Here is a 26,683-nt window from a genome sequence, read left to right as displayed (position 1 = left end):
TTCTATTATGCTTATGATTTGTGGCTCAGGAATTCAAGCAGAATATAATGGGAGATAGCGCATTTTTGCTTTGCAGTACCTGGAGTCTCAGCTTAGGTGACTTGAATGGCTAGAGATGCCTGGAATTGGTGACTGGGGCCATATTTTTCAGCTTAGTTCTGGCTGTCTTTTGAATTCCTTAGATCTTCTCCATGTTATGTCTTCTAGGGCTGATATGTCTCCTAACATGACTTCTTTGCTCATGTTCATTCATGTCTTGGGCCTGAGCTTGGATAGCCAAAAAGCTGGGGTTGCCTGGACAACTCTCCCTTGTTTTACGTATGGCCTGTCTCTGCAGTTATGGAGGGCTTCAGAACTGTATAGTGGTCTCATTGTAGCAAGATTTCTTATGTAGCAGCCAGCTTTCCCAGGGTAAGTAATCTAAAAGTCTAGAACAGAAACTCCAAGGATGTTTACATCATATTCTTAGAAGTCCCAAAATGTTATTTCTGCAACATCCTATTGGTCAGGCAAGTTACTAAGACCATCCCAGGTTCAAGGTAGAGGAATTAACCTTCACTTCTCAATGGGAGCAGTACCAAAGAATGTGTGGCTATCTGTAATGTACCACCATTTTTAAAACCTAAGAAAAGAAATAATTGTGTTAAACTAAATGAGGTTTATTAATTTTCCTTTCATATGTTTCTTCTCACCATTGAATTTTTCCCTTTCTCTGTCTCTGTAATTCTCTCCTTTGCTGCCTTTCCTGACTCTGTGTTCATTCCTTGTAACCAAACCTATACAAATATATACTGGTTGAGCCTCCCAAATCAGAAAAGTAAATGTCCCAAAATCTGAAACTTTTTGAACTCAATAAAATACTCAAAGGAAACGCTCATCAGAGCAATTCGGATTTTGGATATTCATATTTGAGAGGCTCAACTGGTAATTATATAAATATTTTAAAATCCAAAGAAATAAATTCAAAATTTGAAACACTCCTGGTTTCAGGTAAGGGATACTTAACCTGTATTTTTAAGGAAGGATTTGTGCCTTACTTTTTTTTTTGGTTTATTTGTTTTTGTTTTTGTTTTTTGAGACAGAGCCTTGCTCTGTTGCCCAGGCTGGAGTGCAGTAGTGAGATCTCAGCTCACTGCAACCTCTGCCTCCCCGGTTCAAGCAGTTCTCGTGCCTCAGCTTCCCAAGTAGCTAGGATTACAGGCATGCATAACACCTGGCTAATTTTTGTATTTTTAGTAGAGATGGGGTGTCGCTGTGTTGGCCAGGCTGGTCTCAAACTCCTGAGCTCAAGCAATTCGCCTTCCTCAGCCTCCCAAAGTGCTGGGATTGCAAGTGTGAGCCACTGTGCCCAGCATTAATTTGTTCTTTGAGCCCAATTAAAACACATACAGGATGGATACTGCTGTGGTTTCAGTCTGTCCTCTCCAGAGTTCAGGTGCTGCTAATGTAATAGTATTAAGTGAGGCCTTTAAGAGCTAGTTAGTCTGCAAGGGCTCCGCCCTCATGAATGAAATTAGGCCCTTATAAAAGAAGCTTTTCTCAGCTTGTCCTGCCTTCTGCGATGTGAGGGTACAGCCCTCACCAGGCAACTGAACCTACTGGCTTCTTGATCTTGGACTTTCCAGCCTCCAAAACTGTGAGAAGTATGTTTCTATTGTTTATAAATTACCCAATCTCAGGTATTCTCTTATAGCACAAACAGAATAAGACAGAGAGATCAGACCTCTTTAAATCTATGAAAAATAGTCTCCCACATTGATGATGAAAATAAGAATGATTATGTTAATGATAATGTTTCAACTTCAGTATTCCCTAATGATTATATTACTTTAAAATTTTTAAAGCACTTTTGTTTTTTTTTTGGATAAGACAGACAAAGGTTAAGTAGGTTTTCAGTGAAATAGTATTTGACTCAATGCTGAGTATTTACTGAGTATCGAATCACATACTTTATACTCATTATCTCATATAATCTTCATAAAATTCCTATGTGGTAGATATTTCATGCTGACACATGCACTGCTCTAGAAACTGCCAATCTCATTACCTACAGTGAGAAAAGTGCACCCAGGAGTTGTATAACTCAACTCAGAGGCTCAGAAGTTAACCATTGTCCCAAAGGACAGGACTTGAAACCAGGTCAGTCTTATTTTAGAATTCATGCTCTTAACTACAGCTAAACCCCATCTTATAAAATCACCTGTAATCTCACCTCTTGGATACATGCTTATATTAACACCATGATATATGTACCTTTATATAAGTTTTTATATAAGATTTCATCTTTCTCAAATGTTTTAAGAGGAGTATTACATTTTTATTTTTGTATTTATTCTTACTTTTCTATTCCATCACCCACACAATTTCTAGAGAGGTTGCTGGAGGGCTTAATTCTTTCTTCCATGAAATAGCCCACATGCCACACTCCCAGTGTCATAAAAATGAGTATCTGTTGGGACTTTGTTGTGTCTTAGAAAATTAAAATCTCCCAGAAACTTATAAAACCATGAAAATCACTCATATGATTCTAAGTCTGAAGTGCCTGAGGAAAAAGGTCATGAGCTATTTTAAAGCCTAAGAAAAGGAATAATTGTGTTAAGCTAAATGAGAGGTTTATTAACTTTCTTTCCATACATTTCTTCCTCCACTAGTGTGTATTTTTTTCCTTTTTCCTCCCCTCCACTTTTCTCCTTTTCCTACCTCCACACTTACCCCTTGTAACCAAACCTATACAAGTATCTACTGCTAAGGAATGATATATATTTTTTGTTATTTACACCATAGTCTGTTCTTTGAGCCCCATTCGAACATTTATGGAATAGAGATCATACCCCTTTAAATCTATGAAGAATAGCCTCTCAAATTGACGATGAAAACAACAATGATTATGTTGATGATAATGCCTCAACTTTAATGTTACTGAATGATTATATTACTTTAACTTTTTTCAAAGCACTTCTGTTTTGTTGGATAAATAAGGCAGATATGGGTTAAGTAGGTCTTTAGTGAGATAGTATTTGATTTCATTCTTGCTGAAGTGTTCTGTGTTAAGCTCATCCTAAATCACTGCAATATCTATCTGTAGGTACTGAAAATGACAAATACAAAAAGTTCAGTTTCATGACGGTCTGGTCTTTCATGAACTACATGGTGTTAATAAACCCTCATATTTCCATGGTATGAATTTTTGATATATGTTCTCTAACATTAACCTATTTATCTCACCAAATTCACATAATTCTTTTGGATAGCAAGGGAGTCTTCTTAACAACTTAAATTACCCCCAGTGTATAAGTTTTGGCTAGTACAGATGTTGAACTTAAGCTTTGCTCATTTGAAAAGGTCTCAGTAAATCCCAGCTTTTTATGTGAGACACACTATGAGAAAAGGAAAAGGAATGGGAGAGGAAAGGAAGAATTTCCTAATATTACCATTTCAAGACTTATGGTTATGAAAAGAATGAGTCATTGCTCTCCTCTCATTATAATTCTTGATGACTCCTTTTGGGGTTATAACTGAAAACGTAATAATTTGCGGAGCTCTGGTAGAGGTATTTCTAATGAGCTTGTGGCCAGTGGTCCTTAAAAGAAGGTCTTCCATGTGGACCAACAGAGAAACACTACACCTGTCCAAGTGATCTCTCCTGGGAAATACCTAAATGCACTTGCATGCTTTTCACTTATTTTGGCATTTATACAAATGTATGCAATTTAATATTTATGTGTATGTATTTTTTTGCCAAGTAGGCACCAGCAATTTAATAACTAAGAGTCTTTAACACTGTACTGTATATAAAACAGAAGCTCAATAGGTGTTTGTTCATTGATAAAAGGAAGAATTCTCTCAGCTTTTTCCCACAGTAAGCAACAGTCACATTTCAGAGTCGAGTAACATCCCCTAAGAGCTTCTTTTCAGTATTTTGTCAGCTTGTTAGCCCTGCTGAAAAGTGTCACAGGCTGCAGGCAGCAACAGAGATGACAGACTTCTTGCATGGAGCTGAATCCACACCCTCAGCACAATCCCTGAGGGAGCTAAATGGGAGGAAAAATGGGTGCGAGCTGGGCACTCCTCCCCCACTTAAGTCTGAGTGGTGAGATTATTGATCATTTTAAAGTCAGATCTTTGTGCTTTTCTATGTGTTCTACGAGTTAACATGTATTATTTTATAAATGGAAAGGTTGTTAATTAGGAGGGAAATATGAAATAAGGCATCCATTGCCCTCTTCATTAATAAACAACAAAATTAAATGTGCTATTTAAAAAAAAAATCCTGTGTTTTACTTTTGTGTCAGAGCCACACCTGGACTTACTCTAATTTGTTTTAACAAGCAATAACTGATTCCCTGCATAATTATTTCAAGAAATGAGTTTTTAAACACATTTAAAATGTTTTTACTTCTTTCACTAGTTTTGGGGGAACAGGTGGTTTTTGATTACATGGATAAGTTGTTTAGTGGTGATTTCTGAGATTCTGATGCACCCATCACCTGAGCAGTGGTCACTGTGTTATCCTTCACCCTCCTCCCACCTTTCCCTGCCAGTCTCCAAGTCCATTATATCATTCTTATGCCTTTGCATCTTCATAGCTTAGCTCCCACTTATAAGTGAGAACAGACAATATTTGGTTTTCTATTCCTGAGTTATTTCACTTAGAATAATGGTCTCCAACTCCATCTAGGTTGCCGTGAATGCCATTATTCCATTCCTTTTTATGGTTGAGTAGAATTGTAGTATACACACACACACACACACACACACACACACACACACCCCACATTTTCTTTATCCATTTATTGGTTGATGGGCATTTAGACTGGTTCCATATTTTTGCGATTGCAAATTGTGCCGCTATAAACGTGTGTGTGCAAGTAACAGACTTAAAAATCTTTTTATAACTCATTACAACTTTCTCATTAGGAAGAAAATCTCATTTTAGTAGCTATAAAATATTTTAAATAATCCTGATATAATCCAGAGCATATACGAAAAAGAAGGCCTAATTCTATGTGAGGTATTCTTATCATCTAAGGCATATGAGGAAACCTTAGAGCAACTTATTATGGTAGGACTAATTCACAAATCATTAAACATTCCATGTTGATGAATAGAACATCTAATGATTACCTTTCCATTATCAAAGAAGAGAAAAATGGTGACCTTGTAGTTTCAATTCCAGAGAAATAGTGATAACATACAGTTTCATCAAAATGTAAACCTCCAATCAACATGTTAAAAAATAAAAGTAGCTCAGGACTACCCTAGTTTGTAACTGTTCCCTTAAGGTAGATATATAATACATTTTTATATGCCCAAAATCAGTAATGAGTTTTAATTTTAATTAGCTTCATACCTTATCAAGGGAAAAGAGCACCATAAAATCTTAAAGGAATGTTAAATAGGTCGGCTCAGATTAATATCAAAACACTAACTGCTTTGTGCTAAATATTAAACTTTTACATTCTATTTTCAGCCAAGTCATGCAACCAGTTTTATAATGTAAAGCAGGCTTTTATTTTTATACTTTCAAAAATGTATGAGGGTTAATAAAAATGTTTGAAGAAAAGACAAAATTAATAGAAAAAAAAGTGGATATAAATCCCTCTATCACGAATGATAAAATTGAAGTAGTTGGTAACATTTGGCCCCGTTTCCTAAGCTCCCCAGCCTTGTAGAAAGCTTTGCATTTTGGCCGGGTACGGTGGCTCACGCCTGCAATCCCAGCACTTTGCGAGGCCAAGGCAAGTGGATCGTCTGAGGTCAGGAGTTCGAGACCAGCCTGGTCAACATGGCAAAACCCTGCCTCTACTAAAAATACAAAAATTAGCTGGGTCTGGTGGTGCATGCCTGTAATCCCAGCTACTTGGGAGGCTGAGACAGGCAAAGCACTTGAACCCAGGAGGCAGAGGTTGCAGTGAACCGAGATCCGGCCATTATGCTCCAGGCTGGGCAACAGAGCAAGACTCTGTCTCGCAAAAAAAAAAAAAAAAAAGCTTGGCATTTCATAATTTGGTAGCATAATAGTGTTTAAGAAATTGAGCTCTGGAGTTAGACTGCTTGGTTTAAATCTTAGCTCTCCTCTTCGTGTTGTGTGACCTTAGGCACAATATCAAAGTTCTCATTGCCTTGGTTTCTTTATAAAGTGGGGTTAATGGCAGTCCTACATTTTTAGGGTTATAAAAGTTATATAATATATGTAAATATTTTAGTATAAAACTTGGTATATAGAATTCAACAAATTTTAGTTATAAATTACTGGTTACTTGTGATTGTTCAAGTAAAAACATGTATGCTAAAATTATTCCTAACTCTGTTTAAATGTGGTTACTATCACTAGTGCATAAAAAATATATACACACAATTTTAGATATTCCCCTTCCTGAAGTGGAGGCTATCTTCTTTTTCTCAAGTGTGAACTAGACTTAGTAACTCATTTCTAGCAAATGGATTAAAGTAGGAGTAATGATATGTAACTGCTGAGACTGGCTCATAAAAGGCATTGGGGCTTTGTCCTTGCTCTTTCTCTGGGATCACTCAATCTGGGGAAAGTTAGCTGCCATGTTATGAGAACACTCAAGCAGCCCTGTGGAGAGTCCATTTGGCCTCCTGCCAACAGCCATGTAAGTGAGCCTTTTTGGAAATAGATCCTTCTGTCCACTGTCAAGCTTTCAGATGACTGCAGCCCAGGTCGGCCTTCACTGCAACCTCATGAGAGATCCTGCTCAGGAACCACCCTGCTGAGCTGCTTCTGGATTCCTGAGACTTCAAAAATGTGTGAGATAATAAATGTTCATTGCTTTAAGCCGCTATACAGAGGGTATAACTTTGGGAGTAATTTGTTACATAGCAATAGATAACGAATACATGGTCTTGTATTATTTGTGTAATTTGGACTAGGAGAATTAAACCTAATAATGACAGAGCATTTAAGGTGTGAAAAAGCCAGCCTAGGTGTTCAGGGTTAAAGTTGCCTCAGGTCCTGTCCCCAGAATAAGAGCTTGGGTTAAAGTTGCCTTTCTGGGCACTGTTCCCAGAATAAGAGCTTCTTAACAGCAAGCTCCACTTCCCTTTAATGACCTGGATTTTTTTTTATTCCTTTCCTTTTGCCTTGTCTTGGTGTTCCCCACACCAAATTATATTCCCTCTGACTCCTTCTCTACTTGGAGTTATCAATTGTGGCCTGAAAATGTTCATGTGGCAGATATTTTACATTTTTTCTGCTATCAGGTGAAATTGTTTGAATTGATAGCATTTATTTTTTCTAATTTTAATACATGTTCACTGCAGAAAAATTGGAAAAATAGAGAATAGGTTAAAGGATGAAAGTAAAGTTATCAGTTATCTAACCACCCAGAGGTAGCCACTATTAATACGCTGGTTTTCTTCTTTTTAGGATTTCTATATGTTTATCTCCACATGTACCCAAACCTGTGTAAATTAAGATACTATTAATTTTAGGCTGTTGTGGTGTTCAGCTTCTTATTTAAAATTTTCTTCTGCCATTTTTTTAAGAGTATAGATTTTTAATGATTGTACGTTATATCATGTTATGATCTGCATAATATATCATAATCTATTGTTGATCACTTAATGTATTATTGTTTTCTTATTGTAAATTTATAAATAAGTGTTCTTCAGAAAATATTTATGAGTGTCAACGTGTATTATTCTCTTGTCTTTTTCAATTGATCTTCACGGAGATTTACTTTTTTACTGTTGTTTTGTTTTGTTTTGCCTATAAATTTCTACAGAATGGGAATCCTCAAAACCCCTACTGTGATGGCATTGAGGGGGTCATGGAGGCTTATTACAGGAGTCTGAAATCTGTACAACTGTATGGGCCCACCAACTTTGCTCCTGTAATTAATCATGTAGCAAGGTAGGTAGAGAGTAGACAAGGTGCTTATTCTGATATACTGGAACATGGTGAACTCATAACATTGTTGCTAGCATGACTCCACACATGAAAGTTGTTTTCTTCTAGTTTACCTCCAAGAAAGTGGGGAAAAAATGTATGTTAGAGTCTCTATCAAACAATCATGATACTTTGCTGACAACTGTACATTAAAATCTCAAGTGAAGAAACATTTGCTGGGTTATGTTAGGAACTATCTTTGTTCAACTAAGGAAAACTTCTTCTTAGGAAAAGGCATCCATGAGGAAAATAACAAGATCAATGCTGATGTCAACTGTGTAAATCATTCTTATCTAATATCACATTCCATAATAGTAATAAGTAGCATAGAAGTAGTAAGAGACTGAATTTTATTAGATGACTACTTGAAGCTTTCAGGGATATATAGGGCACATTATTTTAATCTCTCTGAAATTAATATAGTAGCTAATTTATAAATTCCCAGAGCTCTACCTGTATATAGTACATAGTACTGAGATCAGAATATAATTGCTTATTACTCCAAGTACATGTTCTGAAGAAAATGTTAAAATGTTAAAAATAAATCTATACATACTTATCATTTTTTCATTAGTACGTAAATGAATTAGACAACACTTTTTAAATCCCTAGAAAGTTTGGCCTATGTAAATCCTATGACACCCTGACTTATTTTGAGATAATTAGAAATTGCATATCCTTTCAAATATGTAGCCAGCACTTGAAAAAAATTCTGTATTTTGGTCAGTTTATCAAGTACAAAGGCAATGTGAAACCCCAGTTCTCTGAAGGTTCTAGTACTTTACTATCGTCCCTAATGAATATTACCGTCAACTTCAGTGTGCTCTACTTTTCATTATCTGGGACATGGACAAAATGCTAAAATATCCCTTGCACCCAGGGCTGACCCCAGTGCAACTTCCCTGTGGAACTCCAACTCAGGTTGACAGTGATACATTGATGACTGTTCTCTGAGTGTGACCCTTCGACTTGAATTTTTCAGACAAAATCATCTGCAATCTCTACTAAAATATGAATTTTATTAATATATATTAACCCTGTACATACACAACCCCCCAGAAAAGTTACTCATGAAATGGTACTTAGTCTTACCTGTTTTATCTTTATTTCTATGGCACCTGTTCTTTTCTATTTCTTTTTTTTAAATACAATCTTGGCCCCCAAAATTGATCTCACAATCCATTAATGGGTCATTACTTGCAATCTGAAAAACATATCCTAGCTTATTATACTAGCTGATGTAAGTAATGTCATATATACTATATATTGACGGCAGTCAAATAAAGCAGAATATAATACCATGCTAATGCAAGATAAATTATAATTGATGGCCACACTACCCTGCAGATCACTTTTTTATAAAAACATAAGAGAAAAATGACAAGACTTCTTTTGTATGAACTCATGCTGGTTATTAGAAATGTGCTCATCAATGCTTACCAAGTAATTTCATAATTTTTCCTGGTGTATATTTATAGTAACAGTTAAAGTGATAGATATAAAATATCTAGGTGCATTTCTATATACATTTAAAGTCAAAGGCTCCACAGTGTTCTATTGTGGTTTTTTGTTTTATCCATCATTTTATAAGTTCTTGAAAATAGGAGCACCTGCTAGTGAAAGCTTTCAGCCTCCTTGAAAATAAACTATGATCTAATAATTCTTTATTATTTTTTACATGAGAAAATTAAGAAAAACAGTAAAAGATGGCTATTTAAGAGTCATCTTTTCCCTCCAATACAATATAGGAAGTTCCATGTATACATTTCTTAGTATAAGGCTACAAAAGAAATGCTTTTATCCTTTCATCTTTGAATTTTATGTTTAATTGTATTTTTAAGCTTGTATTGAGACAGACAATTTCTGTCTGACCCAAAATTATCATTCAAAAAGTTTAACAACTAAGCAGACAAGGTACTATTTTTTTCTCTATTAAGAGAAGTGCCATAGTTATAGTGTGTGTGACCTATATTTATATAAAATTCTTGCTTTATATAACTCTTAAAAGCTTATCAACAGTACTTAGCATCATACCCATTATGTAGGAGTTAAGTATTCAACAAATGTCTAAAAAACAAATTCTGTATATGTTAATATAATATCATTAAAAATTATTTTTAGCAACGTCAAAACAAATATATATTCATACTTTTTATATTGGCTTGATATTATTTTCCTTAAGTATATTTTCTATGTGGGTAAAAGCTCAGTTTTTTATTGTCATTTTCTATAAGCATTTTAAAGAATGCTTACTCTTTTTAAGAATAACAATTTTAAGCACATGTTTATTTTTAGGATTCATATCTGTGTATCTCTGATCTGTTTGACTTTTTAGGTAATATTAATGAGGTAACAATATTGTAGGATAGACAAGACTCAAAGCATCAAATTTATAAAATTTGAAGGTTTGATATGCTTTTTTTTTGAGGCTTTCCAGCCCCTGCTTCTGATTTCTTGCCTTTCCAGTCCTCCTTTTCCAGTGCTGTCTGGGGAACAGCATTTCAAATGATGTAAAATCCTACTCAACATCTGTTGGTGCCTTGTCATAAATTTAAGTGCAGACGGTTTAGCTTGGCATTCAAGAACATCCAGTATTCAACCAGCGCTCACCCATCCAACCTCATTTCCACATTCTCCCAAATGTACTGCGCTTCAGTCACAGAGAATCTCTGCTTCTTCTGGTCTATGATATCATTCCATGCATATGTCTATTACTAATTTGATACTACTCTGTGGTTACATGTAGATCTTTTCCACATTGAAGGGAGGAATTATTCATTGTGACATTCATGTACATGCACATATATACATATAAAAATAAAAGCTACAGTACTTTGGATATACTGAGATACCTGTACCTGTTTGTTTAATTAAATTATCTGATACCATATGAGGTTTTGTTTGTTTGCTCTGTCGCCCAGGCTGGAGTGCAGTGGGATGATCTCGGCTCACTGCAACCTCTGCCTCCCAGGTTCAAGCAATTCTCCTGCCTCAGCCTCCCAAGTAGCTGGGATTATAGGTACCCACCCCCATGCCTGGCTAATTTTTGTATATTTAGTAGAGACAGGATTTTGCCATGTTGGCCAGTCTGGTCTTGAACTCTTGACCTCAGGCGATCCACCCACCTTGGCGACCCAAAGTGCTGGGATTATGGGCGTAAGCCACCGTGCCTGGCCGAGTTCACTTTAATTAACAAAGTTATAATAGGAAACTAAAGAACCTTTTTGGTTTTGAGACAGAATGTCTCTCTGTCACTCAGGCTGGAGTGTAGTGATGCGATCTCAGCTCATAGCAACCTCCACCTCCCAGGTTCAAGCGATTCTTGTGCCTCAGCCTCCTGAGTAGCTGGGAATACAGGTATGTGCCACCAGGCCTGGCTAATTTTTGTATTTTTAGAAGAGACAGGGTTTCGCCGTGTTGGCCAGGCTGGTCTCCAACTCCTGGCTCAAGTGATCCATCCGCCTCAGCCTCCCAAAGTGCTGGGATTACTGGCATGAGCCACTGGGCCCAGCCTAAATGCTCTTTTAAATGACAATGCTTAGCCAATCTTAATGACCTATGGAAATGTGATTGTGATTAACACCTACTGTATCAGTCAGGGTTCTCCAGAGAACAGAACCAATAGGAGACATATAGACATGGACATAGATAAAATATAGAGATATATTTTAAAGAATTGGCTCACGCAATTGTAAGGGATAGCAAGAATGTAATTTGTAGGACAGGTTGGTAGATTGGAAACTCAGGTAGGATTTCATACTGCAGCCTTATGTGAGTATTCCTTTTTTTCTGGGAAACCAGTTTGTGCTCTTAAGGCCTTCAACTAATTGGATGAAGCTCCTTTACTTAAAGTCATTTGATGGTAGACGTTAACTGTATCTATAATGTTTGATTAAATAAGTGGGATTTATAGTCTAGTTGACACATAAGCATCATCATCCTACCTGCTAAAACAAAGAAATATATTGCCATTATGTTGTAAATTGACAACAAATTTAAATTCTGAGAAATAATTTTAGGTTCTTGCAGATATGAACTTAATACTGTGTCTAATGTCTAAAATACTATGTTTAAATCTTATTAATCACAATAGAAAGAAAAATATTTTAAAAATAATGGTTTTTATGGAATGCAGTTTGAATAAAATGGAGTTTTAAGCATCCCCTGATTAATCTGTTTCCTCTTGTATATAGTGTAAACCATCTTTACATTCCTGTTCTTATCATTTAAAAAAATTTCTATTCATCTAGAATTCTTCATCAATAATTTTAAGTAATTTGAAATAAATTTAAATTGTTGGTATATTATACCAGCTTAATATTTCAAAAATAAACTACTATCCTAATGAAAATTTCAAGTATCTTTTCAGACTATTATGAAAATTTCTTCACTTGATTTAAATATATTCATTATTTCCTATTAGTCTTTTGTTTCCTGTGCCTAATGAGTTACTTGTTTTGAGGCTGTCACATATCAATTTTAAGGGGGATCTATCAGTTTCTATCTTTTGGCTATTTGTAATTTTTTTCTGTTTTTTTCTGATATTGAGAACTTTCTAAAATCCAGATAACTATCCAAAATGAATTTTCATTTTTTAGGAAATAACTTTTTATTTTGGAATTCTTATAACTAATTTTCAAATTAATATATTATGCTTTATTTATTCAATCTGTACAATCAATAATAAAATAAAAACTATTCTTATGGAGCCCATGATCTTCTCTAGCAACATGTTCAGTGCTATAATATGGATTATCTATTCATCTTCACAACAACTCTAAAAGGTGATAGTAGTGTCATTTCCATTTTGCTGATGATAAAATAGATACATAGAGTGATCATTTGTGGTGGAGCTAAAATTCAAACCAGAATAATCTGACTCCAAATCACTATGTTTTGACGCCTTACATCTTTAAACCTTTTTATCTCTGCTACAGAGGTAAAGTCACACAAAAGAAAATGCAACAAAGCTACCTATCTATGTGGATACAGTGATCACTTCATTGCCCAGTCAAAAGTAGTTTGGGGTGACATGTGGTAACATAAAATTTGCTCTGCTACTTTGTGTTGAAATATTTTAATGTATTCCTTTATTCATTGTTAAGAAGTTTTAATCCATTGTGCAAATCATAATTGAACTACTTAAATAAAACATCCCTAAGTCAGTTTCTTATCTTATATTCTTGCCCTCTCTACTCTTGTGAACTAATAATAAGCTGAAAGAATATTCCACGAATCTGAGCCAACCAGATATGAACTTTTATAGAAATAATCCCAGAAACTTCTTTCAAAGAACTGCAAAAGAAATGTGTTTGAATTGTACTGCCCTGACAAAGTTAACCTCTCTCTCAGATATATCATAGTAATATTAAGATATAAATTATAGATAGGCTATATTTCAAAAAAGACAGCTGGCTTTTAATAATAAGACTTAATTATGCAATTTATAAAAGGATTCCCCATCAAGTTCTTTTAAGAAGCAAGCTTCTCTAATACCTTTAAAATATAATTTGAATCTGTGAGCCTATATATCAGTGTCACCTCCTAGAAAAAGTACTGAGGAGTGGCCAGCTTATAATTTTTACTTCATCCATTTCTATAGCATGTTAATTATTTTATCTTAAATATATAATATTTTTAAAATAATAACTAAATTAGAAGAAATGATAGTACTTTAAAATAAAAGGCTAAATAGAATAAATGGTAATACAACATTGATTTTGTTTGAAATTTAGATTTACTTGCAAAGTGCAACAATGTGCCAACATGTAGAACAAGTGCCAAAGAAGCAACAACTGGTTTTAAAAGATTAATTTGTGGTGCCGAAAGTGATAAAGACTAAAATGGATTGGACAGCACTTAAAAGTAAAATGTAATTGATTTTCAAATTACATATGCCTAGCAGTAGTGACAGTCACACAATAAACTCATGCAACTTTCTACAGCTTTAATGTTTTTCAAAGTGAGGAGATATAAAATATTAATACAAGCATATATTTATCATAAAGTGTAAAATTTCTATGAATTTTTAAGATAAAACAAACTTCAGCAAAATTCCAAGTTTACTATGATCTGCTTTAGGCTGTATCTATAACTCTCTTATAGTGTGAATATATTCTCATCCTTTTCTTAGGTATACATTCTGGTGTATCCAAAGAAAATCAGTTAAGCCACTGGAAGTAGTATTTTATATGACTGCATAGTAGTCAGCTGTCTGTATTGTTTTTTAATCTGGTAGATATTTTACATTTTAAGAGTACCATTTGCTAAGAAAAGCATAAAAGCTATACTGTTGTACTTAAGAAGGTTTTCACTACTATTTAGAGTCTTTCATTATTCTCATGAAATATAAAACCCTATCTTTCTGAATCATAGTAAGAAATGCTTTCTTAAAAAATAATGGATATTTAAAAATTAAAAATTGAGATCCTGGGGGAAATTGTTAGATTTCTTTTCTTTAAAACAAAAAGAGTTAAACATGGAATAGGAGAATAGGTTTATAACTGCTTTGGACTGTTTTCCACTGGTTGTGTTACTACTAAATTAATACATATTCTTTAATGTCCAGGATCAATTGTTCAGTATTATGGGGATATTTTTAATTTGATAGTACATTGTGGAACCTGTTCAACATCCTGCTTACAGGGTGTGATTGAGCATGCCACTTACAATATTTACTTTAACAATCTTCAAAATTACCAGTATTTTATTAGTAGCATGGACAAATCTTAGTATCTGTAGTCCATGGGGAAAGTTGTATTTTTCTTCTTTATATGTTTTTAAATTCTGCTACTCAAGAAATAAGTTGTGCCCTGACATACGTTTTATACTATTTGTTTGTCACCAACTTGTTCAAATGGAATTCATTGGGCTCCTTAAGATTGTAAAGGAATTTTCATTAATCCTTCAGGTTGTAAGGGAATTTTTACTTGATAACTTTTAGAAATACAGATCAAGGTCTTCTTTACTATCCTATCTCCTAAGAGAACCATAATGCTTACTTAGCACTGGACATGGATTGCATACCAGCCAGGTGCAAAAATCGTAAAAATTATCGCTATAAAGAATATAATCTAGATATCTAGAATGTAGAAAACTAGAGGAAAAGAGAAATGTAATGAAATGTAACATATTCATAAAATTCCCCTCTAAATTACTATTATTTGATATGTTATCATATACATAATTTTGTGCTTTGAAATAACTCTTCCATCTCATCTTTCATAGATTTAACATATATTAAGACTTGGCTATGGATGTGTCAAAAATATTTCTTCTATTGTGTAATTTTATTGAGGTGAAATTTTCATAATAAAATTCACCATTGAAAGGTATACCATTCAATGACATTTAGTAAATTTGTAATGTTGCAACCATTACCTCTATGTAGTTCAAAAACCAAAAGCATTTATGATTATTGCTATCATTTATACAATGCTTATATTGAGTACCATACATGCAATTCTTTATTAATTCATGCAGCAATATAAAGATGTGAGTGTTATTATCTCAATTTTAAAGCTAAGAAAATAACATTCACATAGCTTAGGTAATTTACTGAAGATCATTTACATAATGTGTTGCTTAGTCAGGATAAGTCTATTTCCAAAAGCTATGTCCATTCCTTTGTACTAAATAGTCACTCATCTAACACACTTTGTATTAGTAAATGAACTTCTAAGGCAACCAGATATTTCTGTGTGCCAGCAGGCACTAACATTGCAGTTATTCTAGTGTGTTATTTCAGATAATTGTGTATTTGAAAGTTTGCATAAGATATACCTCTAACATGTTCAAATATTTTATTGAGATTAAAATGTTTGTTAACTATTCCCAATTGTATTTATCAACCATCACATATAGAAAACTGTTTTACTTTCCTTACCTTTTCATTGCCTTTCAGATATGCTTCTTCTGTAAAGGATGGCTCCCAGTATTTTGTGCTTCTGATTGTTACAGATGGTGTTATCTCAGATATGGCCCAGACTAAGGAGTCCATAGTTAATGTAAGTGGGGGGTCACTCCGTATTGGGCTGGCTACGTGACAACATGGCGTTACTTAGAGAGAGACTGGAGTCTATTTTAGTTAATGATAAAATAAAATCACCACACCTTTGCAGCAGATTGCATCCTTAACCTTATCCAGACAACTCATATACATCTGTACCACTGATCCATGGGGATCAAGCTAAGGGATATGAATTATTTTAGTTAAAAAAAATTCTTGCCTAAAGAAAAAGAAAGATAATAGCATAATTTTCACAGGCATGTGTGTGTTAACCTCTATTAGTTTGATCTATTTGTGTACAATCTTGTGATTTATACTGGTTATTTCTTAACATTTACATTCCAGTTAGAAGAGAACTATGATAGCTAATTGCTATTTCTGTAGAACTGGATAGTGACTGATTGATTAAAAAACCATCCTGCTCATTATAATTCCTAATTGTATATTTGTTTTTTTAGGGTTATTTGATTGTTTACTAATCTATAAAATCTATGTTTACTAGATGGTAATCTGTAAAGTCGCTAGGTTTAGCAGTGTTTGGCACGAAGTAGACATTTGATAAATATAGGCTGCAGGAATGAGTTGCATTAATATGCACTTTAAAATATGGACTTAGTAATTTAGGTTTAACTAAGAGGACATGATGCCCTGAGGAATAATTAGTCATATTTCAGTGACCTTCACAGCGAAAGATATGGTTGCTCTAGTGTTCCATCTATCTATTGCTCGATCAATCTCACATTCTTACTATTAAATTATTTAAGTGATGATATGTGATATGTTATATGGAAAAAACATGTTATAACATGAAATATTTAGTCTCCCTCAAAATCTCAAAGATAGTTAGTGCATAACAGTACTAACTTTCTGTAATGATCATTTGTATTCACTCATTTACTGTGAAAATTGCTTTTTCTAACCTTGGGTATAAATGAGGTAGATTATGGTACTACTACTATTTTATGAATCTGTTACCACTTTCCCCCTTTAGCAACTGAAAGATTTTTGGAGGAGAAAGAACATGAAAAGAGGAAAAAGATACCCAAAGTCAGCTTAGAAAGGTTTTGTCTGAGAGTAGCAAGTGGAAGTAGGTGCTCCTTACCTTCTATTTGATCTTACCCAGGGCTGGTCACTTCCAAAGAATGTCCCACTGGATTAATGTGTGCAGAGAGTTTGGAAAAGATAAGAATGGAATCAAGTATATTATTCTGTATTAACAATTTTGAATATGCTCACAAATTATTTTAATGAACATCTGTGAAAAAATATTAAATAAAACTCCGGTTATATTTGCTTTTTAATTATTATTTTTTCTTTTTTAATTTTTCTTTTTTTAGACAGGGTCTCACCCTGTTGCCCAGGCTGGAGTGCAGTGGCACAATCATAGCTCACTGCAGCCTCGAATTCCTAGGCCCAGGTGATCCCCCCACCTCAGACTCCCAAGTAGCTAGGACTTCAGCACGCACCACCACACCTGGCTAATTATTTTTTGGTGTAGATGGGGTCTCACTATGTTGCCCATGCTGGTCTCAAACTCCTGGCCTCAAGCAATCCTCCTTCTTTGGCCTCCCACGGTGTTGGGATTTCAAGTGTGAGATATCATGCCTGGCCTTTAATTATTTTCTTAAGAACTCAATTTCTTAATTGAAACCTAATTGTATATTCTCTTTGAAGGCCTCAAAACTTCCAATGTCAATAATTATAGTAGGTGTTGGACCAGCAGAATTTGATGGTGAGTAGTAAAATTTCAATGATATTCCTTGGGAATTCATTTAATCTAATGTAACATGCTCTTAGGTTTCTGCCATTCTTGTCTCTTTAGAAGGATGTGACTGTGTATTTGGGTTTGTATATAATGTTCAGGTGTCCATAATTAGACATATACATAGATAGCTCATGATGATATCTATTCAGGTGTGCCAATTAAAAGATCCTGTCTTTTGACTAGGATATTATCTCTCTAGTTTATAGATTATTTCAACATGTAGCTTTCCATTTCATTAGAGATAGTTTGTACCTCAAAATAATATCTCCTAAGACTGACAGAGTGATAAATTGAGTTTTTGTTCCCAAGGCAAAACACACTCTGGGTTCACTAAAACCCTTTAAGGATGAGTGCTAAATTAATAAATCATTAGGTTGTGAAAAGAAATGTTAACATAAGCATAATATGCTAATTTAATGGGTTTTCAGGCTCTAGCAAGTTGATAGACATTAGCCTTATAAACAAAGAAGTTGTGTCATATGAAAGAGAAAAGTAAAATGAAAATGGAGCTGACCAGCTGAAATTTAATGAGACTTTATATAATTATGCTAAATTGGCATACTGGGTAGTTTTTCATTCAAGCTCAAGGCTTGTTCAAATGCCCATTAAGAGACAAATGTTTGTGTAACGAGTGATCTGGGTAAATGTTCCTAGTCATCTGATAAATTCCTTTAAGAGAACTTTGTGCTAGACAGCAAGTACACAGCCACATAATATTCACCCGGTTCAGGTGTTTTATATTAACAATGGAAGCTTATTTAGCTTGAGGCTTTGGAAATGAGAATGGTTTTAGAATGTTTGACAAAATCTTTGTAAGTTACTGGTTAACTTAGGCACATAGGTGGCTAACTAGATTGTAATTATCACTGGGGTGATTCTTATTTAACCACCAGTCCCTCCTCCATGAGAATAATACAGAGCTGTCAGTCTCAGGTAAAGCACCACAAGCAAGTTGTATTGCTGACCCTGGAATCCCTAAATTCTAATCTTGGCTGGTCATCCTTTCTAGCATGATAATCTTACAGTTTCAAAAGCAAGTCATTTATCCCTCAGTGACACTGCTTCTCTTGTTATTTTCTCTATCTCTATTAGCATCTACTTGAGTTGTACTTCAGGCATGAATTTCAGACACCTCTCTGGAGACAGGAAGGCTAAGACATCTTTCCTTTCCATGCTTTGCACACTTGATAATCTGCATTAACTGGTGATAGACTGTGATTCACAAACTTCACCAGTTGGTAGGCTAAAATAACTCATGCTTTTTTCTTTGGCTACTATTTGCTTTTGCCTTTGAAGGATGTATCTTTCATGGGTATATATCTCAGGTCTCTCAGACTCCTATGGAAGTCCACCTTTAGGCATATGACCTCAGAGATGGTAAACCTCGAACAGTTCTTTTTCTTTGAGAGCTCCCACACCTGATTCATAAATGCAAAGCCACTGACCCTTCCTGGCATATATTTCTGGTAATATATTTCTATACAGAGCAGCAGGCACAGCCGTTTGGCTACTGTCCTTATCCAATAGCCACAGCTATTTATTTTCTTCATTTCTTTAGTTCCCAGCAAATTTGTTAGGGTTTTAAGGTATGATAATTCATCATTTCTCTCTGTGAGGTCCTGAACTAACTGGAAAAAAATATATGCAAGAATCATTCTGATCACTCTATCAGCTTTATTACTAGCAATGCAGAATTTGAGAACTTGGGTTAACCTGTGGACAATCACATTCCCATTACTTTTTCCCTCCAAGATTAAATTATCTCATTCTTATCTCCAGGACTTCTCCTTATAGAGGCAGAGTTTTGCCTATTAAGCATGCCACCTAGAGAAATTACACTTATCCTGAGGATGGTGCTGCTCCAAATGAGAGTGATTCAAGCTCAGTTATTTCTCCTAATCTTAGTAATCCTATTCCTCTTTCCATGCAGAAAGGTAAATGAAGATTGTAGATGAAAAGGGAAGTTGCCGTCCCAGAAGTTAGAGTGAAATTTTCCTCTGGAAACATGGGAACAGGGAATTAGGCTCCTGTAACACCTGGTTTCTGTTTTCACCATGATGGAAGTTTTAATGGTATAGAAAAATTTCTGGGCCCAGTACTAGAAAAGTAGATTATTCTGCTAGGTGACAATAGGTGCTTCTCTAAAATATTTTTCTTTTTTTCCTTTCAAAACACATCTCTTCATGGCTTAAAAAAAGTTTCTATATTAAACTCATGTTTAATATAGAAAAATCTCTGACTAGTCAAATTGTTGCTCTCCTGTCAGAGGAGCCTCTCATGACACTTCCAAATCTACTCTAGAGTAAGTGTATATATCACACATATGAACTGACTGACCTAAATCCAACTCGCAAATTGTGTTTGTCTGTTTTCACACTGCTATAAAGAAATCAGACTGGGTAATTTATAAAGGAAAGAGGTCTAATTGACTCACAGTTCCACATGGCTGGGAAGGCCTCAGAAAACTTAGAATCATGGTGGAAGGGGAAACAGGCACATTCTACATGGTGGCAGGAGAGAGAGAGAGCATGTGAGAGGGCAGGAAAGAGGGCTGTTTATAAAACCATAAGATCTCGTGAGAATTCACTCACTATCACGAGAACAGCATGGGGGAACCACCCCCATAATCCAGTCACTTCCCTCCCTCTACATGTGGGGATTACAGGTCCCTCCCTCAACACATGGGAATTACAATTTTAGATGAGATTTGGGCGGGGACACAGAGCCAAACCATATCACAGATTTCATCAGCTAACCACATAAGTCCAACATCTACACATTTTTTAACCTGAAAGACATTGTTTGCATGGGCAAGAAATACAATATTTTGCCATCTGTCCTTTGAAGGTAGAGGAAATAAGAATAAACTATTAGATTGAGTATTTAAATTTAACTCTGTATTTTGATAAGACAATTTTAAAACTATCTACATAAATTCCTCCAGTGACTCTTTTTCACTACTAAAAAAGAACCTTTATTATAAAGAAAGATTTCTCAAAGCAAGATTTCTTTATACTTAAAAGGCAGCCAAAAAGTCAAATTAAAACAGCATCTTGCTATCTGCTTTGATTCGAGTTAGACGAAGGGGATAAATAAAAAGGTTTCTAACTTCATTGTGTCTCCCATGGCTAGAAAGAAATGCAGATCTGTCTCACACACCTTTCCAGGAAGAGGTAATGGTGGGAGACTGGGGTTCATAATCTCCACCTGCTTGAGGACCAGATGGTCTGCACACCTGAAGAGTAGGCCTGACCCCTCCACCACTTACACACCATCTCTCTTCTTGCTCTCAAAAGCACAGCCTCCACTTCTTGCTGTCTACAGTGTTTTAAACCAGACATGCTGAAAAGTGGGAGATATTTTATACGACCTCATGCTAATACAGTATTGCCTAAATGACTGTCCTTTTCTTCATTAATTGGAATGAAACACAAAGACCAATGGGGATTGTAGAAGATTGTGGAAAGTGAGACCTAGATTATCATCTAATCCTTGTTTCCTATTTTAGCATGAGTATAGGGTAATCGTTGTAAATTATTAACATATTAGAGAATAATGGAGAAGTGTTTGTGACCACTGAATGTTACCATTGGTGCATATTTATGTCCCAAAGTCATGTGAAAATTGTAAAAGCAAATTTAGATATAAAAAGAATTAATTACTGAAAGTATTTGAACATAATGAGTTATATTTACATATCCAAGAAGTAAGGGAGATTAAAAAATGTCTTCTGCATTGAGATAATTATCTTATTATTGGTAATATACAGATTTTACATAATTATGATATATATTGTACACCTTGACAAATTATTGAACAGTAGCTCTCTGTTAATTATGTATACTAGCAGCATTTCAGCCCAAGCATTGACTCATGAACATGTGTAGACAGGTAAAATTGAAAACAATGTTTTTAACCCAAATATATTATCTAAGCACTGAAGAAAAGAGTAAAGAAGTGAGGATTGTATGCTGACTGAGCAGTATTGGGGCCAGGGAGATGGGTGATGAGGCCAAAATTATAATTGTAAGTGGCTCCCTGGAGTCTGGTGAATGTCATGTGTATACAAAATGAATTATCAGTAATAGAATTATACTTTAAGCACAAATTAGCATTCCTCATGTAATTAATTATTTAGAGAATTCTCACTGAAAACTTAATAAACCGTAGAAAATGTTCTTAATTGCAGCATGGCATTAGTGTATCACCAGCTGTCCCATTATATCCCAGCATTTCCAAATACCAGCTGATCTAGGAAATGTCAAAATTATTTCTTAATCAACAAAAAAATTGTACTTCAGAAAAATCATACTTTATCCAATCAGTATAAGAGCAGAGAAAATGCCTCTGTTTTTAAATCTATTTGTAAAGTAAAAATCAGGCAGTGTATGTGTATGGCTTTGCTGTAGTTTCAATGAAAATAAAGTTCAACTTGTAATTGACAATTCTAAGATGATTAAGGCCAAGCTTCTTAAATTAGAAAGAAAAATTAAAATTTGACGGATTAACATCACTTGCTCAATCAGTCATGCAACCATATAACCCAAAGTTTAGAACTGGTAGAATGGAGAGATAGACCCAGAGACAGTTTCACAGGGTCTACAAAGAGATAGACCCAGAGCCTGGCTCTGCTCACCTTTCAAAGAGTCACACAGGATCTTGTTTCACTTTCTTTGTCTGTAAAATACACACTCAGTCAAGTTTTGTGTGAGAAATGAGTGAAGACATGAAGGGATCAACATGCTTTCTGTCTTTTCATAGCACATTTTGCTACCTCATACATCTTGATTTCCTTATTGTCCACATTGTTTTAGTATTTGGCTAAAATGTACTGAATAAATGATCATATTTTCTCTTAAAGCAATGATCGAATTGGATGGAGATGATGTAAGAGTCTCCTCTAGAGGAAAATACGCTGAAAGAGACATTGTGCAGGTAAGAAATAAACCTTTTCCTACTTTACTATTGCTAGAAAATATCACTGGGATCTTTAATAAGATTAGAAGCTAGAAATATAACAGACTTTTTAATGATGCTTTTCTATTTATTAGTCTCAACAAAAACTAAATATATTTTAATCTGGTAGGTACTCCAAGTAAATAAATTTAGTAAAAATATACCAAAAACTTTGTATGTATTTTCATGCTTCCCTCATACATTATGGTTAGAAAAAATAGGGAAATAGATCCTAAAATATGTCATATATTAAAAAATTACATCTACATATAGAAAAGGCTAGAATTAAGAAAAATACTTAAGTAAAGCCTATTACTCTGGAAGTGAATATAAACAGTCAGTAATTAAATGTAGTTCAAATTTATAATTGAAAGCAAGGTGTTAATTCAACTAAACAGTTGCATAAAATTTCCATGTTTTTAGGATGTCAGAAAAAAAGCTGTGAAGTATATCTTTTTGGATAAGAAAAGGAAGAAGGTCTCAGTACCATTTAAGCACATGGTATCAAAATTTTAAGGGAGCAAACAATGAACTTTAATATTATTTCCTAAATAGTAACATATATATTCACCCATAATACAGTCATTAATAGAAAATAATTTGTGATCGTAAGAATTAAAGAAAGAGGAGAGAAACACAAAGGGTGGCTCGACAGTCAACAGGTTTTCAAGCCTGGGAGGGACTTTTGACTGAATTAGATCGGAAACTGCACTCTCTTACAGACCAAGAGTTTTTAAGGATTCTGGGTGGAAGAGTTTATCAGAGGCTTGTACTGCTTCTGTGTCTTTTTGTTGTGCTTATCTGGGAGGGAGAGTTGTGTGTCTGTTCCCATACATCTTTCTGCAACTGCAGGCGTATCCCCCGAGTCTGCTTTTGGCTTCCCTATCTTAGCGCACATGAAGGGAAAGGAATATGCTTACGAAGGCCTACTGTTTTACTGGGCCCCTTGTATAAGGGTAAAGTTTGGCAGTTACCTAAGAGACTTTCCCTCCCACCTCCCTCTGTGCCCAAGCTGTCTTATCTGTGTTTTACTGTCTGCTCTTTGTGGCTGCTTGTAGTTAGAAGAGAAGTAATTTCCTTAAAATGCATGAGGCTAGAAAGGGAGCTGGAACTTAAAGTGGCCCTGTTTGTCCAAGATGACTGTGCTCCTGCTTTATCAGGGATCATACAGAATTTGGTTCAAATTCTGACTTTTCTAGTATGATAACTTGGATAAGCTTTCTAGATTTCAGTGTTTTGGGGGATAAATAGAATTGTGAAGATTAAATGAGATAATGCATATAAAATACATTCCTGAAATAGAACTCTTAGACAAAAGAACAACAAAAAATACTTGAAATAATTTGAGGAAGTAATAATATAAAGTAATCTGTTAGTATGATAATATAAAGAGTAACGTTGATAAAGATCAAAAATAATTATTCTTCGTTAGTCAGCAAAATTAAATTTTAAAATAAAAACTTCTGTAAAATAGTTTTTTAAAAAAGATAATTGAATATGATGTAAGCTTTTCAACCTAAAGTACTTGATACAGTAAAAATCACACTCACATAAATGATTAGGTTAAGAGCAGCTGGGAAAAAGAACCTGGTGATATGATCATTTGCTTAAGAAGCTCATTATGCGTGTGTGTGTGTTTTTTTTTTTTTTTTTTTTTTTGTTGAGGTAGAGTCTCGCTCTGTTGCCCAGGCTGGAGTGCAGTGGTGTGATCTTGGCTCACTGCAAGCTCCGTCTCCTGGGTTAACGTCATTCTCCTGCCTCAGCCTCCCGAGTAGCTGGGACTACAGGTGCCTGCCACCATGCCCGGCTAATTTTTTTTTTGTATTTTTTTAGTAGAGACGGGTTTTCACTGTGTGAGCCAGAATGGTCTCGATCTCCTGACCTTGTGATCCGCCCACCTCGGCCTCCCAAAGTGCTGGGATTATAGGCGTGAGCCACCGTGCCCGGCCCATTGTGTGTTTTTTTCACAATTAGACACATGATTATTCACCTTAACCTCATTAGCATAATTATAGGTCTAAGTAATTACACTTTATTTAAAAGCTCTCTAGAATATTTGTTCAGTTTCCGAAAAATCGAATGACTGCATGGAAGTATGAATTTGAAGTCTTTAGAATGTTATGTTGCCATTCTAATGCATTTTTACCAAGTTAGCAGAGGCAACCTCATATCTCATAGTTCTATTTAAATGATGCTTAAGAGAAGCTTGGTATTACTTTCTTCATTAGGAAATAGCTAAGATTATTCACATCATTAAGGTTTCCTTTCAGAAGGCCAATAGGTTATGTTTGTGACAACCTATTTGCATTAATAAAAATTGTCCTTGATCACGAAACTAATCAATCAATAGATATACTACATTGAACAGAATATTGAGGTAGGACACCGATGATCTATGAAACTATAATTATTTTGTCACTCTGGTCTTGAACAAGTAAAAAAATTTCTCTATCTTTGTTTCATTATCTATAGACTCCAAATTCTTTCATCTTTGCTCCTCCCATGATGTTGTGAGTCTCAAAGGAAGTAACAGACATAAAATACTTTGTTACTTACCAATAGCATAGGTGTATATTAGTATAATTATATAAGTTTTTGCTTCTTGAAAGTCAGAATCCAACCGGGCACAGTGGCTCATGCCTGTAATCCCAGCACTTTGGGAGGCCAAGGCGGGAGGATCACCTGAGGTCAGGAGTTCAAGACCCGCCTGGCCAACATAGTGAAACCCCGTCTCTACTAAAAATACAAAAAATTACCTGGGTGTGGTGGCAGGCGCCTGTAATCTCAGCTACTCGGGAGGCTGAGGCAAGGGAATTGCTTGAACCCAGGAGGTGGAGATTGCAGTGAACCAAGATCATACCATTGCACTCCAGCCTGGACAACAAGAGCGAAACTCTATCTCAAAAATGAAAGAAAAAAAAAAAAAGTCAGAATCCTTGAGAGCAGCCTATCACCATAAAGTAACATTGGGATCCCAAAGATTTTGAACACACCTGGGGATACAGGTGAACACTCAAGGGATTCTGCCACGTAAAGTTGAACTGAAGAGTAGTGAGGTCTTAACATTTACTGAACAAGAAATTAAAATGTCCCTAGGAAATTAGTAGCACCCTGAATGACAGTGACTTCTTGACTTACATTCCTGCATTGAGTTAGAGATTTAATGTACTCATTTCTACTTTCATAGAGAAGTTTCTACATGGTGGTTGGTACTTTACATATTCCCATTGTGTAAAAGAATTGGCACCTCCTCTCTCACCTTGAATAAGGCTAAACCTTCCACCATCAGAGTTTTCCAGGTTCTAGCAGTCAATAAAAAGTTTTTAAAGCAAATTATTTTAAAGGAGAGAAACACTCTTGAATATTTAGAATAGTGGGGTTGCAAGTGTACATGCAGGATAATATTTTCAATCTTCCCATGGTCAGAAAATATTATAAACCAATTCTCTAAAATATTATCAGATAATAGGGTCTATTTAGGCTGTCTTACCTTTTCTCTGCTTTCCATTTCTCACTGTTTGAAGCGAATCCAGTTTATATACACAACACAATCGAAATTCCAGATTTCTCAAGTGGACAAAGAAAACCCTAAGATGGCAAATAATAGTATGTAGCTGAGGTTCAGCAGAAAATTGGGGGTAGTAGATGGGGTTTTATTAGTATAGTAAATATTAAATTCCTTCCTTTTTGTATAACGATATTTAACCCTTTATTAAGTGTTTCATGTGCTAGGCAGGCTAAGAGTTATAGAATTAAATCACTCAGTCCTTAATTAACTTTATGTGACAGGTACTTTGATCATTACATTTTACAAAAAAGGACATGAAGCTAGCTCAATTCCTCTTGTCCACAGTCACCCAGCTAATGAGAAGTGGACCAGGATTTAATCCTAAAATGCCTGATTCTAAAATTCTTAACATGTATTCTGTATAATTTTGATTCTAACACCTAAACATGGCATTTAAGATTCTCCATGACCTGACTTCAGGCTCTTCTTTAGCTAAATACACACAGAAACAGACAAACACACTGTACTTTATCT

At 35.0% G+C, this 26,683-nt stretch overlaps 1 protein-coding gene across 2 annotated transcripts in view; it reads left to right on the top strand.

Annotated features, from left to right (window-relative positions):
• The window catches only part of CPNE8 (copine 8), a 264,159-nt gene that overhangs the window by 216,958 nt on the left and 20,518 nt on the right, over window positions 1-26,683 (top strand). For both annotated transcript variants that reach the window (XM_054443312.2, XM_063672626.1), the window contains 4 exons: window positions 7,749-7,876; window positions 15,816-15,918; window positions 17,595-17,652; window positions 22,547-22,620. In XM_054443312.2, coding sequence (XP_054299287.1) covers window positions 7,749-7,876; window positions 15,816-15,918; window positions 17,595-17,652; window positions 22,547-22,620 — 363 coding nt within the window. The remainder of the gene's footprint in view (window positions 1-7,748; window positions 7,877-15,815; window positions 15,919-17,594; window positions 17,653-22,546; window positions 22,621-26,683) is intronic.

Source organism: Pongo pygmaeus, chromosome 10 (assembly GCF_028885625.2).
Source record: "Pongo pygmaeus isolate AG05252 chromosome 10, NHGRI_mPonPyg2-v2.0_pri, whole genome shotgun sequence".
Lineage (NCBI taxonomy): Eukaryota > Metazoa > Chordata > Mammalia > Primates > Hominidae > Pongo > Pongo pygmaeus.
Note: the sequence above shows the minus strand (reverse complement) of the source record. Positions and strands in the feature narration are given on the sequence as shown.